The 15,764-nt window shown below is 42.6% G+C and overlaps 1 protein-coding gene across 8 annotated transcripts in view; it reads right to left on the bottom strand.

Moving 5' to 3' along the window:
• Positions 1 to 15,764, bottom strand: part of VIT (vitrin) — a 77,682-nt gene that overhangs the window by 40,377 nt on the left and 21,541 nt on the right. For all 8 annotated transcript variants that reach the window (XM_065589200.1, XM_024110864.3, XM_005296254.5 and 5 more), the window contains exons 3-7: positions 13,901 to 13,966; positions 12,796 to 12,952; positions 9,888 to 10,021; positions 5,428 to 5,505; positions 1,307 to 1,387 (exon numbers count right to left, since the gene is read on the bottom strand). In XM_065589200.1, coding sequence (XP_065445272.1) covers positions 1,307 to 1,387; positions 5,428 to 5,505; positions 9,888 to 10,021; positions 12,796 to 12,952; positions 13,901 to 13,966 — 516 coding nt within the window. The remainder of the gene's footprint in view (positions 1 to 1,306; positions 1,388 to 5,427; positions 5,506 to 9,887; positions 10,022 to 12,795; positions 12,953 to 13,900; positions 13,967 to 15,764) is intronic.

Here is a 15,764-nt window from a genome sequence, read left to right as displayed (position 1 = left end):
TGATATGAGGTGAGGTGGTGATAGCACAATATTTTGGGGTGGCCTACATTGTTCTAAATTTTACTCATTTCAGACCTGTTATTTTAAAGTGTGGATACTCACTATTATGATGGAGGGGAATATGAGATGCTTCTAAATTTGCGAGCTGCCAAATGTGCCTCCTAAATATCACTATAAAAGCAATGATTTTATGTGTTTTTATATTTCAGTGCATCAGCTTTAAAAATAAACCCTTCAACTCTGCCCTCTCAGTCTATCTACAAAAACTGCCGTAGAAACAAACATTTCACACCACTGCCCTCAGTCCAGTTCCTCTCCACTTAGCTCACAGCCCCAAGAAAGGCCTAAGAAATTATGGGAATTAAAACAGGGCTGTGTATCATTATTCAATCCATTCATGGCTACATCAGCACAGCCTAGTGTTTCATTGCTGGAATGTTCTCCTGTTGGAAAGCATCATCCCCGACACGGTCTGCTGGATTAATTACTACCTGCTGCTAGCCAGTTAAAAATGCAAACCTCAGACAGTCTTAAAAGGGGTAACAAAGAGAGCTAAGAAAAACAAAACAGATGAATTGGAAAAATTAACAGAAACAATTTCCTTAGAGCTGAATTGTGCCTTGTCATGCACAGATGTGGTAAAGGGGAAAAGGTAGCAGGCACAAGTCCTCCCCTCTAATTTTGTACCTGGTGCTAGGGAAAAGGCATATTTTTGATCTTTGTACCCACAGCATGCAAGAACCAGGGAAATCTGAAGACGGCAACAATACTAGAACCCCCGGGGGAGGGGCTAGGAAGGACTGTGTTGACGGTGGAAACATGGCTCTGTCCTTCCTGCTGGGCAGGCCAAGAGGAGAACACATTGCACCCTGCAAGAAGGTAGCAGTGGACACTGCTGAGGGTTCGTATCCTGTGCTCCTGGAAGCATTATGCCTACCTGAGCTACAATACTTCTGAGAGTTACTGTACAGGCACTGATGCTCCTACCCACCTCCTGCCAGTGCAAGGGAGTGGCTGAAAGCCACAGTGTAGGCCTTAATATTGCACTGCAGTAGAGCAGTACCATGGTACATGCAAAGCTTAGGTTGTGATGGTGCCCTTGTATCCTCACTCCCCTCTCCTTCTTTATCTTGGCATGCTCCTTGGTGATGGTTTGCAGAAGCAGAGGCTCATTCTCTTGCTATGAGAATCCAGAATAGAGGCTGCAGGAGAGGTAGACTGGTATACATTACAAATTCAAATGCCGACTTTTTAGACTGAAGGGCTAATTCATGTCTAAGGATTTGCTGTGAGCCACAGACCATACCTTGTTCAGGTGATTTTTCTGATGCATTAGAGATGTCTGTATTCCTGGTAACCTTTATATCTTGTGCCGACTTTTTAGATTCTGGATGAAGGAAAATAAAGCACTGTGAAGGGGTGAGTTTGGCCTATGAAGCTCCCTGCTGGGGGGGAGGGGGTGTCTAGCTGTTCTACCACACCCTGTCCCAAGAAGCAGCAAGCTGAGAGGAAAAGAACAAAGAAGGTGGGTCTTCTAAGTTTGTCTAGAGAGGACTTTCTGTAGTGGCCATTTTGGAAACTATAGACCTAGTCCTCCAAAGGCTCGAGGGGCTATTAATAGCCAATCAGGGCCCTGCTGTTCCAGATAGAAGGAGCAGCCTGGCCTTAGCAGAGCAGTTCCTGGCTTGGATCAGAGGGGGCCTCCTCTCTGGCCAAAGTACCTTAAGGGATGATCTGTTGGTTGTGGGTGGGTCTTTGCTCCCTGACTGGTCACAAGTCGGGTAGCATAAACCCCCAGTAGGGGATGGAGCTTGTTTGGGAGGTTGAAAAAATGGCTGAATTTGAAGGGCCCAGATCTGCGGTTGAAGACCCTAGCTAATAGGGTATTAATTAGACTTCTATTTGGACTTTGTGTCCAAGCCACTGAAGACCCAACAAAGTCAGCTGGCAGCCTGTAGGAGGCAACGGGGTGAGCAAAGGACTGTGCTACTGCACCCACAGCAAGGAGGCACTCGAGGTGAGCGTCTCTACACAAGCACCTTTCAAAAACGTAGCATTAGGAGAAAACCATTTTGCTTCTTTCTCCCATTTACTGAGCATAAATCACAAGATTGTCTAGGGACAAATACATTGGTATCTCTAGACCAGTGGTTCTCAACCTTTCCAGACTACTGTCTCCTTCTCAGGAATCTGAGGCCCGAGCCCTGCCGCCCAGGGCTGAGGCATGTAACTTCGCTTTGTGGGGCCCCCTGTGGAGTGGGGCCCCAGGCATTTGCCCTGCTTGCCACCCTGTAACTCCAGCCCTGCACTTGTGAATCCCCCTCCACCCTCTGCTGCTCACAGACCCCAGGTTGCAAAACACTGATCTAGATGAGTTGATGTAACCTCTGAAAGACCGCTGTGTACCCCTGGTTGAGAACCACTGCTCTAGACTATGGTATACTTTGGAATTGGAGTACACTATTACTTCCTTGATGCAAGTCTTATCCCACCAAATTCTGCAGTCCTTTACTCTGACAAAACTCCTAGGGGCTTCATTGGGACTTTTGAACTGAAGCATAAAATGTAAGGTTTGGCTAATAATACAGCAAAATTCAGATAATTTACAAACCATTATGTTGATTCTGCTTCCAAGTAACATGATGCCTCAGAAAGAGCACAAACTGCAAAGGATTTTGACTCCTGATTGCTATTGAAAGTCATTTAAACCCTGCTCCTGCAAACACTTTTGAATGTGCTTGCCTTTGAGCATATGAGTAGTTGCATCCACTTAAAGTATTTGTAGGACCAAGGCTTTAATGTGTTTAGAGTGGCTGGTTAGTACTAGTTTGTATATTATATTTCAGTCATTAATTAAAATGCAGTCACAAGTCATTCACACTTGACATTGTCAAATCACTCAGGGGCCCAGATACTAAATTCCATTAACCCCAAGACTCTGATTCAGCAAAGCCCTTCAGCATGTACATAGGTCTGATTGACTTAATTTAGCACATGCTGAAGGGCTTTGGTGAGTCAGAGTGACTACTGGTGAGTTTGGTGTTTAGTTTTCTCTCTCTTTTTCAGCAGTGCTGTCTTATTTTAGAGCTGACCCTAGAGTTATAACTTCCCCATTAATTTGGATTCTTTTTTAAACCAGCAGCTGTTGTCTGTTTGTACCAACTGTGAGTAGTTATAGCTTGGGAGACTTTTCTTGCTCTGCACAGGTTTTGGGGTGGGGGGCTGCCACTTGCATTAAAAAGCAAAAAGAAAAAATATCAGGTGGCATGAGTCTCTAGGGACATTGGGACAATGATAGACAGCCATGTGTGAAGAGGGTGTTTTGACTAGTTTGGCAGCCAACCAGTGAGTTACTCTAAGGAGTCTCTCTAGCTGCTGGAGATAATGGGTTCAATTTTCTAGTCAGGTAAAGTCAGCTGGCAGCCTGCAGGAGGCAACGGGGTGAGCAAAGGACTGTGCTACTGCACCCACAGCAAGTGACCAGTGGCCAATACATTTTCTGCCATCCATAGTTTGCTGATGGCTGAGGCCACTGACATTTTGTATGTATAACTGAGAAGTGGCTGGATGAGGCTTCCTTGTATTCATTTCTGTTATGAGATGTGATTAGAGCACCAATAGCAGAAATATTATTTTGAGTTAGACTGATTGCAGCCTATTGAGGCTTTAAAGTCCTAACCCATGACTGTGGGGGCACCTGCCTTGGTGTTCCCAGCTGTGGTAGGGGGCTCAATGAGTGGGTGTATTTGTGGTAAGTCTTTTGGTTTTCTTTTCCTTTTCCTGGAAGGAGACACATTTTCATAAGCATGGTCTCACTTCTGTGGGTGTGATTTGTCCCCGTAACATATGTGCTCATGAGGCCTTTTTTTTTTTTTGGCCGGCCTATTTGAATTGCAGGCACAAACCTGAACATTTGCACCTGTAAATATTTGACTGTGAGTGCAAATCAGTCACTGAGTGGTGAAAATACTTGGATTTGCAAATGCAACTCACTTTGTAGGTACAAAGTAACTGCTGAAAATCTTCCAGGGGTACACTGACAGGTCCTCAATACAGCTTAACATTTAGGCTACGAGTCACTTGTGTTCATTTGTGTACATGTGACCTGAGATTTCTGTAATTGGGACACTTCATCGATCCAGTAAAAAGAAAAAGATAGAAACAAAGTCTTATTTTTGTACTGTGAAAATGCGCTGAGAACCAGTGCATGGATTTTGAGCTATATGTTTGCAATACAAGCAACTAGAACATTCAAATGTAACTATGCAATTGTGCAAAAAACCCCAAACAACCCATTACTTTGAGGATAACAACCCCCATATTTTACTTTCATACAATAATGTGCAATTGGGTAACATTAGTAGCTATAAACATTTGTTCAGCATGAATGTGTCTGGAATGTAGGTACACGTCGATAAACACGTGAACTCATTGAGAAGCCACAAAATAGCCACATGGTAGCACTGCTAAATAGTAGTGGATAACCTCATCAAGGTTCAGAAATCACACTGGCAGGCTGTGAATCATTAACAGAAAAGTACATAGTGCTATAAAACAGTGCTGTGGCTATACCCAAGGCATCATCTCACACAGTCGATCACATGTGGTGGTCAAATAGGATGTCTCATTAGGGCTGGGGCCATTCAGTACTATTTTCATAGACTTATCAACAATAGATCTACCCTCTATTACAACCCCAGTGGCTCCTATGTGCATTACACTGGTGTAACAAGGAGCTGATATCTACTGCACCTCAGTGACGAAGACATTAACAATAGTCAATATACTAGAGATTAACTGGTATAAGACCTGATCCAAAGCTCATTGAAGTTGATGGGAGACTGTTCGTTGATTTCAATGGATTTTATACCAGGAACATAGAATAGAGTGCAGGTTAGAATGGTGCCCACAGGGAAGGTGCCCATTACTGCACTAGGCTGGCCATTTTTTGAAAGGCTGGGGCTCTTGTCAGTTGACATTTATTATGGTTTGTATGTATTATTATCCATGCAGTTGATCACCCAAAGAGGGATGAGTAAATAGCATCAGACGAAAAGGCAAATATACACCCCCTAACCACAGGTAGAATCCAAAACTCATTCATGCAAATGGTATAGAATCATATTCTCTGACTTAAAGCAAGAAAAAGCACTGGGGGAAAGAGGTCTGTGGGGAAAGATAGCAATAAATAACAATGTTCTACAATAACTGGCTTTGTTGCCACATATATTAGAGAAAAGCATGTGACGGTTTTGTATAAAGTATTCACACCTATTTGGGAACTAATACCAAGTGATGATGCATTTCTGACTCATAGCAATAAAAACTTTATACCATTTCCTCATCTGTTAATACATATAATATATGTATATATTAATACTATTAATACCTATAAAATATGAGGGAACATCAACTGTAATTACTTGCCTGCTTTAACAGGTGAGCTTTTTGAGGAAGAATATTCAAGAGTTGATGGGTATGTCACACCTTTCTTTGGTTTGCCTTCTGCAAAAGACAAGAATATATCAGATTCAGAACGATATGGACTAGGAACCTTTTAAATGTAATGGAAAACAGTCCTGTAAATAGCTCAGTGAATTCTAAAATATAACCCACATGACAAGCTGACATCCAAAGAATTCCAAGTTCTCACAGGGCAAAATTTGCATCAAATGTAATGGTGCAGAATCAGGCCCTAGAACCAAACCCTGTAATTCCCTCCGTTCTCCTTGATTCCATGATAATGTCTAAAAATCATTCCACTAAATACACCAATATCTAAATAAGGGGAACACGTGAAGTACTCATGCAAGAAGCGCTACATGACATGGGATCCCTTTCTTTAACTACATCATTTTTTTTAAACCTCTGTTTCATGATATATCATTTCTAATGTGTCATTTACAATAATAACAGTGAGACTCCCTCCCATGTGTGTGTGCTGGGTCATATAGTAGTTATATCTGGATCTAAAATGAGGGTCCTTCCCTTGAAAATGAGGCACAGTTCTGTTATGCTCTAAACCACAGACCTTTCTAGTGCCACACCAGATGGCATTTCTATTGACATGTGGCTATGAGGACTCCTCTTAAGTAGTAGTTTTGATGCTGTTGTGTTCACAGTACTAGGGAAGCCAGAGTACACTCTATACTCTGGGCCAGATTCAGAACCGTTGGCACAGAAGGATGTGAATTGCGTTTCCCTACCCCAGCTACAGTTATTCTCTCCCCTCCCCCTGCCACTGTGCCATAGAGGGGATGTACCAGTGTGGATGACAGGGGGTGTTCCTGCTTAAGCATTAACTTCCATAGAAGCTGTGCCAGCAGATGCTACTGAGGAGAGGCACTGAATCAGCATCACCAAGGCAACATCTCATGTCAGATGGCGCTGCCTGTACTTTTTAAGTTGTGTGGCTCTCTTGTTCTGCCAGATCCTCATCCCTTAGTGGATTTGCTACATCCATGGGCCTCTGCTGGGGTTTATGCCAGAATCTAACCTTCTCCATATAAGGACAATAGCTGAGTCAGAGAAGCATTGCCTTTGTTCCCCAGTTCAATCTCTTCTTAGCAACTCCAGCCCCTTTATTCCATTTCCTCTGAAAGCCTGCGCTGTTGTAACCAATAAAATCACCAGGTGATGAAGTGAATTTGCTTTCTAAACATGGCAAGATGCAAGGGTCAGTTTCAGCGCTCACTTACACTGCTAGAAGTCAGGAGTTGCTTCACTGAAGTTGAAAGAAGTTTCACACCAGTTGTACGTCAGTGTAAGACGGTCTTGTCTTAATATCTGGTACTACATGTGATTTGTAATTTAAATAAGGTCTGCAAATGTGCAGCTAACGCTAAATTGCTCGGTGTGACTGGCCACTCGGTGAGCTCTGGCGTCTTTGATAAAGAACTGTTTGTGTCCCCTGGGTGTTCCATGCATCCGTGGGAGCTGCTCTAAATGGAGAGCTGATTATTGGTGTGGCAATCGTGCTACTCTTACAGTGACAAGAAAGCTGCCACAAAATCCATCGGAGTTTGTATAACCATAATATGCGTTGAAAGATGGGGTTGCTGTTAAAGATGGGTTGAAAAACTGAGTATTATTGAAGATACGGATGTTTGAAAAATAGGTGCATAGGTGAAATGTTCCCCACCCTCTCACCACTTACTTGTCACTAGCACACTCAGACATTTGGGACTCTCTTTTCTTTACCTAGTAGCCACAAAATTCCCATTAACCTGAATGGAGTCATTCACATGAGTGCCAAGACATTTTGGAACTTGAAAATGAATATGAGTCCATTTGCATACCTCCTAGTGTGTTCACCACTTCAATCCCAATGACCATGCCTTGTGCTTGTTCCCCACTTCTCCTCTGTCACACCACTTCGCAGGCCAGGTCCCTTAACTGTTCCTCTTCTGCAGATGCTTATTCATCTCAATAGTTTGTGATATTTAAACTGGTAAGTTTCCTATCTGGGAACAAACTGTCAGCACGCTTTCACCATACAATACCATGTACGCTTTTGATTTGCTGACAACTAACTTGGCTGGTGTATAGACAATTCCTCAGCTCAGATGTCAAAGCTGACCTGGAGTCAGATGCCTCCATTGGCTTTTCTGGTATTTTGTATTTCTAGTCTTTATGCATCTCTTTTCTTATAAGTAATAATTCACAAACAAATGTAAACTTTTTTTTGCCAGTGGGGTTTGTCTGCATCCAGCCACAGGCCAACTGAAGCAAAACTAGATGAAGAGTTATGGATCGCCATCTTTTAGCCTTTAAATTCCTCACAAAGAAAACCACATGTTTCAGAAGGCCCAGTAAGGACTACCTTCCCTTTAAATATGACTCTTTCTGCATGAACTACTATGATTAGTCCCACTGACCCCCAATCAATTCCCTGCCATGGTGTACCTCAGTCCCACTGTGGCCATTGGTGTACCTCGGTCCCTCCTATTTTCTGCCAATGGCATGCTATAGTTTAATCTCTGGACTGCAGTAATACTTTAGTCCAATCCAAGTTATTGGATTCAATGCAGAGGTAACTGAGTGGAGTTTAATGGCCTGTGATGTAGTCTCTTCTGGCCTTAAACTCTGATTTCAGTAAGGCCACTCACAGTGCAAACAATTAAGCACAGACAGGATTGGAGCCTTACTCGAGGCATTTGAATGTTATCATTCCTATGTGTACCCAGTCTAGCTTGAACCTAGTCTTCCCTTCTCTGTTACATAGGTTTGTAACTCTTCTGCACCCTCTATTCATGGTGTTTATGTAACCAGGAGGTGTTGCTGTCTGAAAAATTAGGAGGAGCTGTTGTTGTGAGGACTCCAAAGTTGACTGGGTAGTACCTGAATTGCTGCTCAGTTAGAATTTGCTGTTTGTTAGACGAAAGCAAGTACCAGAGGCCATTCGGCCATGACCGGAAATTCCTAACTATCCAAAGTAAATCCTCTTAAAATGTGAGCCAGGCCTGGGCTGTTAGCTGCAAAAAGAGCATCCACAAACATTCATTCAAATTCCAAATGACAGCTCAGTTTGATCATATTCCTACCCCTTATTTGCTGTTAACAAGAAAAAATATTTCTTCACTTGAATTTCTTGGGAATGGCTGTTCATACATTTGTGCTATGTTGATCTTTCCACAAGGTATGCCTGAAATACTAGTAGTTAACTAGTAGTAGCTGGTTACTTGTCTTAGCCAAGCAGTGGAAATGTGCACACCGCCATCCACTTGTGTGACAGGAGGTTCAATACAGAAGCAACATAAAACCATGTAAGTTAGCACCTCCTGTACGAACTTAGACGTGTCTAATGCATTGGTAGAGTTGAGTTTAAGGGGACTTAATTTACACATTGCCTCTGAATTTGGCCTGGGACTCTCAGGACTTGTCTTTACACCCCGATGGGGCACATGTCACACTGTAAACAGTGGAGCACTCTGAAGTGTCATGCTGTCACTGATTCCTAGTGTATGTTAACATAGTGTTGTTTGAAACAGGATTACATCAACCTGCACTAGGAACCTTTTAGATTAGAGCGTGTCAGCAGGATCTACATGGGGCAGTGAGAGCGCAACACTTCAGAGCATGCTACAATTTACAGTGTAGCATGTGCCCAGAGGGGTGCAAAGACAAGCCCTAAGTTAGTGTAACTGGTTGTAGAGTGTTGGTATGGGGGTGGGGAGGAATTCAGGACAACAACATCTGATTTAAGTAAAAATTTAATGGACCAACACAAATTGGCTGCTTACTAGAGGTGGAGCAGAACTGTAATTAATACATTTAGGATATGTTGATGTGGTCACTTAAGACAGGATGCTGCTTCATCAGAGCAGTCACTTGTAGAGCATTCACTGAATATGGTTTGAGATATGGGACTGGTCATCTTTTTTAATTAGGATATGTATTTCTTCTAATAAAGAGCCCTGGCACTGCTTGCTGTGGTCAATAACTGCAACAAAAAAGTGTTTTGCTGTTTATGGTTAGGAAGGAAAGCTACAAAGCATGGAGTGAGTTTAACTGAAACAGATGTTTCAGGCTCTCTGCAAATTCAGGCAGACAATAGCTCTAAGATGTGAACTGCCTCATCTGTTTAAATGGGTGCTAACTCAGATGCCCCAGATGATACATTGTTATCTATTTCACTGCACATCAAAGCATGTAAGAAAGCAGAGGTATCAAATTATGAAGGTATACAGTCTACTCTGAGTGACCATTTATTTGGATAGGCTTTTAACAACACAACAGAGTGATGGGGCTTTGGTCATGCATTCAACCAACCAGTTCCTTTGCATAGAGTATATATCACTTTAAAGTGTGATAGTATAACATAATAACTGAATTAGCTCTGTAGATTGCCTTTTTTTTTTGGCGCGCGGGAGTAGGGAGGGTAGTACCTGAAACAATGAAGGACTCCCTCCAGCGTGGTAGGGACAAGGATCGGATTCCATTGGAGAAGCTCCCTCTGTAACCAGATTGTCCAGCAACTTTCTGAACAAGGATTTTCCCTCCTGAGTTGTCAATTGTACCACTACAAAAGGGGGTTGGGAAGTGTTAAATGATATCAGAAATGAGGCAGAGAAACTTAGAAAGTGTTCAACTATACAAGAGTTAGGAAGGTGTTCTCTCTCATTTTAAATGACATGGTTGCGGTTACAACAGTCCTCAGTGCAACTTGGAGAATCTGCGGCTAGGAAGTGTTTGTGCACTTACAGCTGACTCAGGGCTCTTGTGTTTTAACCTGACTCAAGTGTCAGTATATGGCTGAAGTAAATTGTCTGATGGCGTTGTCTGACCAACATTGCCGGTTCAGAACATGTCCCTGGCTCTTGAAGTACCTACGTGTATAGGGGGAAAAAAGGGCTGAACTCTTTCCTGAGTTACTTTGTGCAACCATGTTGACTTCAGCTGGATTTTTAAATCAGGCAGGATTTGACATAAAACTTCTAAGGTTCAAGAGCTTGAGTCAGATCTCACTGCCTTTATACCATTGTAAGTTCATTAACTCTGAGAGTTGTGATTTATGGGTATGTATGTAGGACGAGATTGAGGGCCCAAGAATCTAAAATAAATTTTGACAAATAGGAGGGTAATTTCCCCCTTTATTTTGCAGAACTTAGTATTTTCCCTGTTCGAAAGAAATCAACCAGGTATTACCTGTATCTGATTGTGCCTGATTCTGATCTCACCCTGGGGTAAATCAAAAGAAACACCACTGAAATCAGTGGAAAACATGGCAGCTTGTGTGTGTGCTGAATGCTACGAAGTGTTTACCACATGTGATGATATTATATGAATCCTAATGTGTACAAAGTCTCAGTTTCTGCAGACACTGAAGCATTAGTTTGAAAACCAAGAAGTGACTCCTACTATAAACAGAGCAACCTATGCTAAGTGGAATGAAAAATATAAAATGGTGACAAGTAACTTAGAGCTTTACAGTTCTCTTTGAATAATTTAAGTTGTTGCTGGCAATAGAAGAAAAGGAAACTCACAGATTTCATACACACATCAGGATAGTCAACAAATCCAAACTCAAATGGCACCTAGAGAAAACTAAGACCTTCTGCTCCAAAAATACAGGCATCTACCACTTAAGCTACAGGAGAAATTATATTCTCAGTCACTATGTTGTGTTAGGATTAAATTGTTTTTGACACAGTTTGCCCTTAGGTATTCATGCACAATTCTCATTTTAGTCAATGGGAATTGTACACAAGTATTTTGAGGGAAGAATTTGTTTTTTGTAAGCTAGTCACTTGACAATTCAATAACAAACACCTGAACGCGTATTACTTCAGCCAGCAGATGGCAGTAGTCTATATACATAAAAGCTAGCTGGTACAATAAAGAGATGCATAGGATTTTTATCCACACAGTGTGTCTCTCTCAGTGTACGCTATGCTCTATCAGTGAATTGCCTGCAGTTTGGTGTGGCAGTTTGTAAAGTACCTTTTCACCAAATCTGTTTTTTCTGTGACGTGTTTATGTCACTCAATATTTGGAGCCTGGATGGCTTTAGTGTGGGTTCATGGGTTCAATTGCACCCCAAGGTGCAAAAACAGCCAAATGTACATTTCTTCCAGCCTGGTGAGGAGGGAAAACCGGGGACAGGAGAGGGAGTCATGAGCAGCTGGGCTGAACCTGAGTGCCGGGTCACAATTTGTGGAGCTAGGCCCAGCCCATGGGACAGGAGCTACTACTACAGGATGAGTGTGGGATGGGCTTGCTCTCCAGCCCCACTACTACCCCCTCAGCCCTCCCTTCCACACTGGGTTGGGACTAGGGTTGTGGTGCTGGGTAGGGGGTCATGCTGCAGGTGATTGGAGCCCCCTTGGCAATTTAGAAGAGTGTACCCATTGATTTGGGAGGCTACATCTGCCCCTGGTTTGTAGCAGATGCTTTCAGTGAATGTTTTCAGGGTCTTTTCTAGTTTAAACGGGATCACTAAAAAGAATCCTACCAAGACAGATGATAACCTACATTGCCTACATATTATTAGTGAGATTATTATTTATGTGAGACCATGAACACTTCTGATGGTATAAAATAGTGCAACAACAGTCATTTGTTATCCATAAATGAGTGATCTGGAAAAGTCTGAGCCCCTCCTGTAAGGTGCTAAGCACGCTCTGTAATGACTAACATCTAGCTCTTACAGCGCTTTTCTTCAGTAGATCTCAAATCCCTCTATAACAAAGTGTCATTATTCCTACTTTACAGATGGGGAAACAGGCACAGAGAGGTGAAGTGCCTTGCTCAAGGTCACCCCGCAGGCGAGTGGCAGAGCTGGGCACAACAAATGATTTCAGTAGAAGTTCTGGTGCCTAGCACTCTCCAATTAGACCCGCCATCACATCAAATACTGTCTCTCTCAGGCTACATCTACACTACAGTGGGGAGTCGATTTAAGATACGCAAATTCAGCTACGTGAATAGCGTAGCTGAATTCGACGTATCGCAGCCGACTTACCCCGCTGTAAGGACGGCGGCAAAATCGACCTCTGCGGCTTCCCGTCGACGGCGCTTACTCCCACCTCCGCTGGTGGAGTAAGAGCGTCGATTCGGGGATCGATTGTCGCGTCCCAACGGGACGCGATAAATTGATCCCCGAGAGGTTGACTTCTACTCGCCGATTCAGGCGGGTAGTGTAGACCCAGCCTCATACTCTTTTCAATAAGAATCGTGGCCTGCAATCCAATCTGCGAAGACCAGGCAGGGTTTAATAAGCTCCAAAGCCAATGTCCCTCTACACTGGAACTATAATTCTGTACTGGAGTGTCTCGGTAGTTCAAAGCTGCTGACCTGTGAATAGCAGCACTGCACACACTGGAAAAAGAAGCGTAAATGTCGGTGCCATAAACACGGTATTTTATGTCTTGACATCCTGGTGGACATTTTGCAATGAATTCCGGATTGATTATCTTCCCTGCTTTGATATCGCAGTCTAGCTCAGGTACATCTGTGAATGCAAAAAAGCTGAAAAGTTAGATTTAATATTCCAATAGTTGTGTAACCATGTAATGCACAATAGTGCCCTCTTTGAGCATATGGGCGAATTCCTTCAGGGCACAAGAGGTGTGTTTGCATGTAACATAATAAATACATGACAAGGGTAGGGTTGTAACTAAAGATGGATTGAGGAAGTAAATGGACATTTCTGACCCTAAAGGAAATCTCCAGTGTAATATAAAATATTCTAATCATTATGGGATAGATTGTGGTCATACGATGGGGGAAAGGGGCAGAAGTGAGAGCTGGGAGTTGTATGCATCCCTGAGGCAGAATGTCTGTCAGTGTTCCCCTTGTGGTAATATGGTTCTGTTTCACCATCCAAGGCAAGGCTGTGGCAAAATGCTATGATCTTGCCCTAAACCATTAAAAATGTTTGACTGCTATGCACAGCAAACAAGGGATATAAATATAAACTTAAGCTCTGTTTTATCATCCCCAATTAGATTATACAACCTAGTGGCAGGCTTGCATTTCACCCAATGCAGCAAAACTGAATGCATAGAAAAGTCCTTTTGGGATTGTAGCTAGAAGTCCCCATATAATGTCCCCTTCCAATGGTTAAGATGCACAGGGTTCACCTTCCAGTGTGTGTATTTCAATGTATTTATGTCTGTCTCTTACCTAGGCTTTTCTACCAGGCTCTTCACTATGGTATCTCAGTATTTATATGTAGTATGTCATATGCTGTATTAGATATAGTTCACTTGATATATGCATCACATAATGAAATCTATATGTTTTATGCAAAGAGGCTGTGTATTGTTGTATGTGCCTAATGGCTCCTAACAGAAGCCCCAAGGAGTTCCCAGAAGATAACCTGAGTGAAGTTATGGCTTTTTTCTGCACTGGACATTCCTGTTTTGAAGCAATTAGGTATGCTGCTGAGACTACTTACATAGTTTAGCCTTTTTGTTCTTCTTTGTGGCTTCTTTAGTTGCATATGTACAAGTCAGAAACAAAGCTAAAACAAAGAAAATACAATGTCAGGTAAACAGGCAACTGCCAGCATCTTTCAGCACATGCCTCTGTGCTTGGATTTTCTGGAGCTCAGATTTATTATAATCAACCCGTTTTCAAAAATGAAATTAACATTTTGCCAGCAACAAGTAGAATTCCATTTGAAAAGACATATTTCAGTGGTGTGTGTGTGTGTGTGTGTGTGTGTGTGTGTGTGTGTGTGTGTGTGTGTGTTTGCAGGGGAGTAGAGATTGACTGACTGTTGGAACACTTAAATTTTCACATAACACATAATTAACTTGCAGGAATTCACCACCAAAAGATGCAATTGAGTCCAAAAGCTTAACAGGCTTAAGAAAGGATTAGACATTTTCATGAGTAATGAGAGCACCCACAAGTATATAACATAGAATAAATAACGTTAGGGATAGAAAACCTCATGCCTTATGGCTGCACAAATCAACAATTAACTGAGGGATTAGGGAGGGGTTGTTAGGAAGAAACTTCCCCTATAGGGAGGTTATTCCTTAACACAACACAAATGAAAGCTCTAGTGCCCAAGCAGGTGGTATTGGGCTCTGATGGAGACAGGCTGCTGGATTAGATGGACCACTGACCTGATTTGGTTTGGCAATTCCTATTCTCCTACAATTAACGTATCACCAGAGGCTGAGGTTTATACTTTAACTATTTCAATGCTTTTTTTTTTTTTTTAATGTGGGAACTATAGGATGGTGACAGGTAGATCTCACTTACCATTATAGGGCTGTCTGCTAATTAATGGTCATACAAAAATGTTCAATTTTCTGGACTCGTTATAGGGACAATATTGTGCATTAACCTGCATTACAAACACGCTCACCCGTCTAATCTCCCGTGTCCCATCTGTATTTGCAATTGTTCACAGTCCGATTTAGGACCGTGTCCCTTGCCTTCTGTGGCTAGAAATACACAGATGTTGAATGTGCTGTTCAAGATCCTTGACTGTGTTAAATGCACAGATTCACGCTCTTCTCCCCTGCCTGGGGCAGACCTTACGGTGCTGTGGATCTGACTGGGTTGGGGGGCACAATCTATTGAATGCACTGAGTCCAAGGCTCTACAGAAATATTTAGTGGATTGCTGGACATCCACTTGTTGCAACTTCTCGTCCACATCCTCCCCCAGCAATGGCAGTGTGGTGCTTCATGCCTCATACAGTCAGTGGTACCCCACTGTGACTGTGCATGTAGATGGGAAGAGTCACATGATGCTAGCAGGGACATTAACTGCTGCTCTGAGCAGCAACAACTTACAGTGTGCATTGCTTTGTAAACCGCAAACCTCATTGCATGTAGCTGCACATTATGAAGAGTAGCATGCCATGTAGCCTTCCTCTCCATGCAGCCTCATTCCCCATTTTGCACAGGTTTGTTGAAGTTTTGCCTCTGTCTTTATTTCACAGTGGAAGAGAGATATAGCTAGATATTTATTTCCAAGTTCTGTGCAATCCACACCTCTCCTGTTACACAGGGCTACCTGAGACTCTTCATACATTTCTAAACTCTACATACAGTTTAGTAATTTGGTCTAATAGGTCCCCTAATCCATAGGCTTTGATAGCTGCACTTAGTTTTTTTATTTAAGGTACATATAGATGCTTCAGAAAGGATTTGTTTCTCTGGTGCGTGCTTATTCTTGTGTTTTGCTTCTGTATCCGGTACCTTCCCGTTTGACAGGTTTCAGAGTGGTAGCCATGTTAGTCTGTGTCAGCTGTGTTAGTCTGTATCAGCAAAAAGAATGAGGAGTCCTTGTAGCACCTT

Source organism: Chrysemys picta, chromosome 3 (genome assembly GCF_011386835.1).
Source record: "Chrysemys picta bellii isolate R12L10 chromosome 3, ASM1138683v2, whole genome shotgun sequence".
NCBI lineage: Eukaryota > Metazoa > Chordata > Testudines > Emydidae > Chrysemys > Chrysemys picta.
This window is presented reverse-complemented; position numbering and strand designations above follow the sequence as displayed.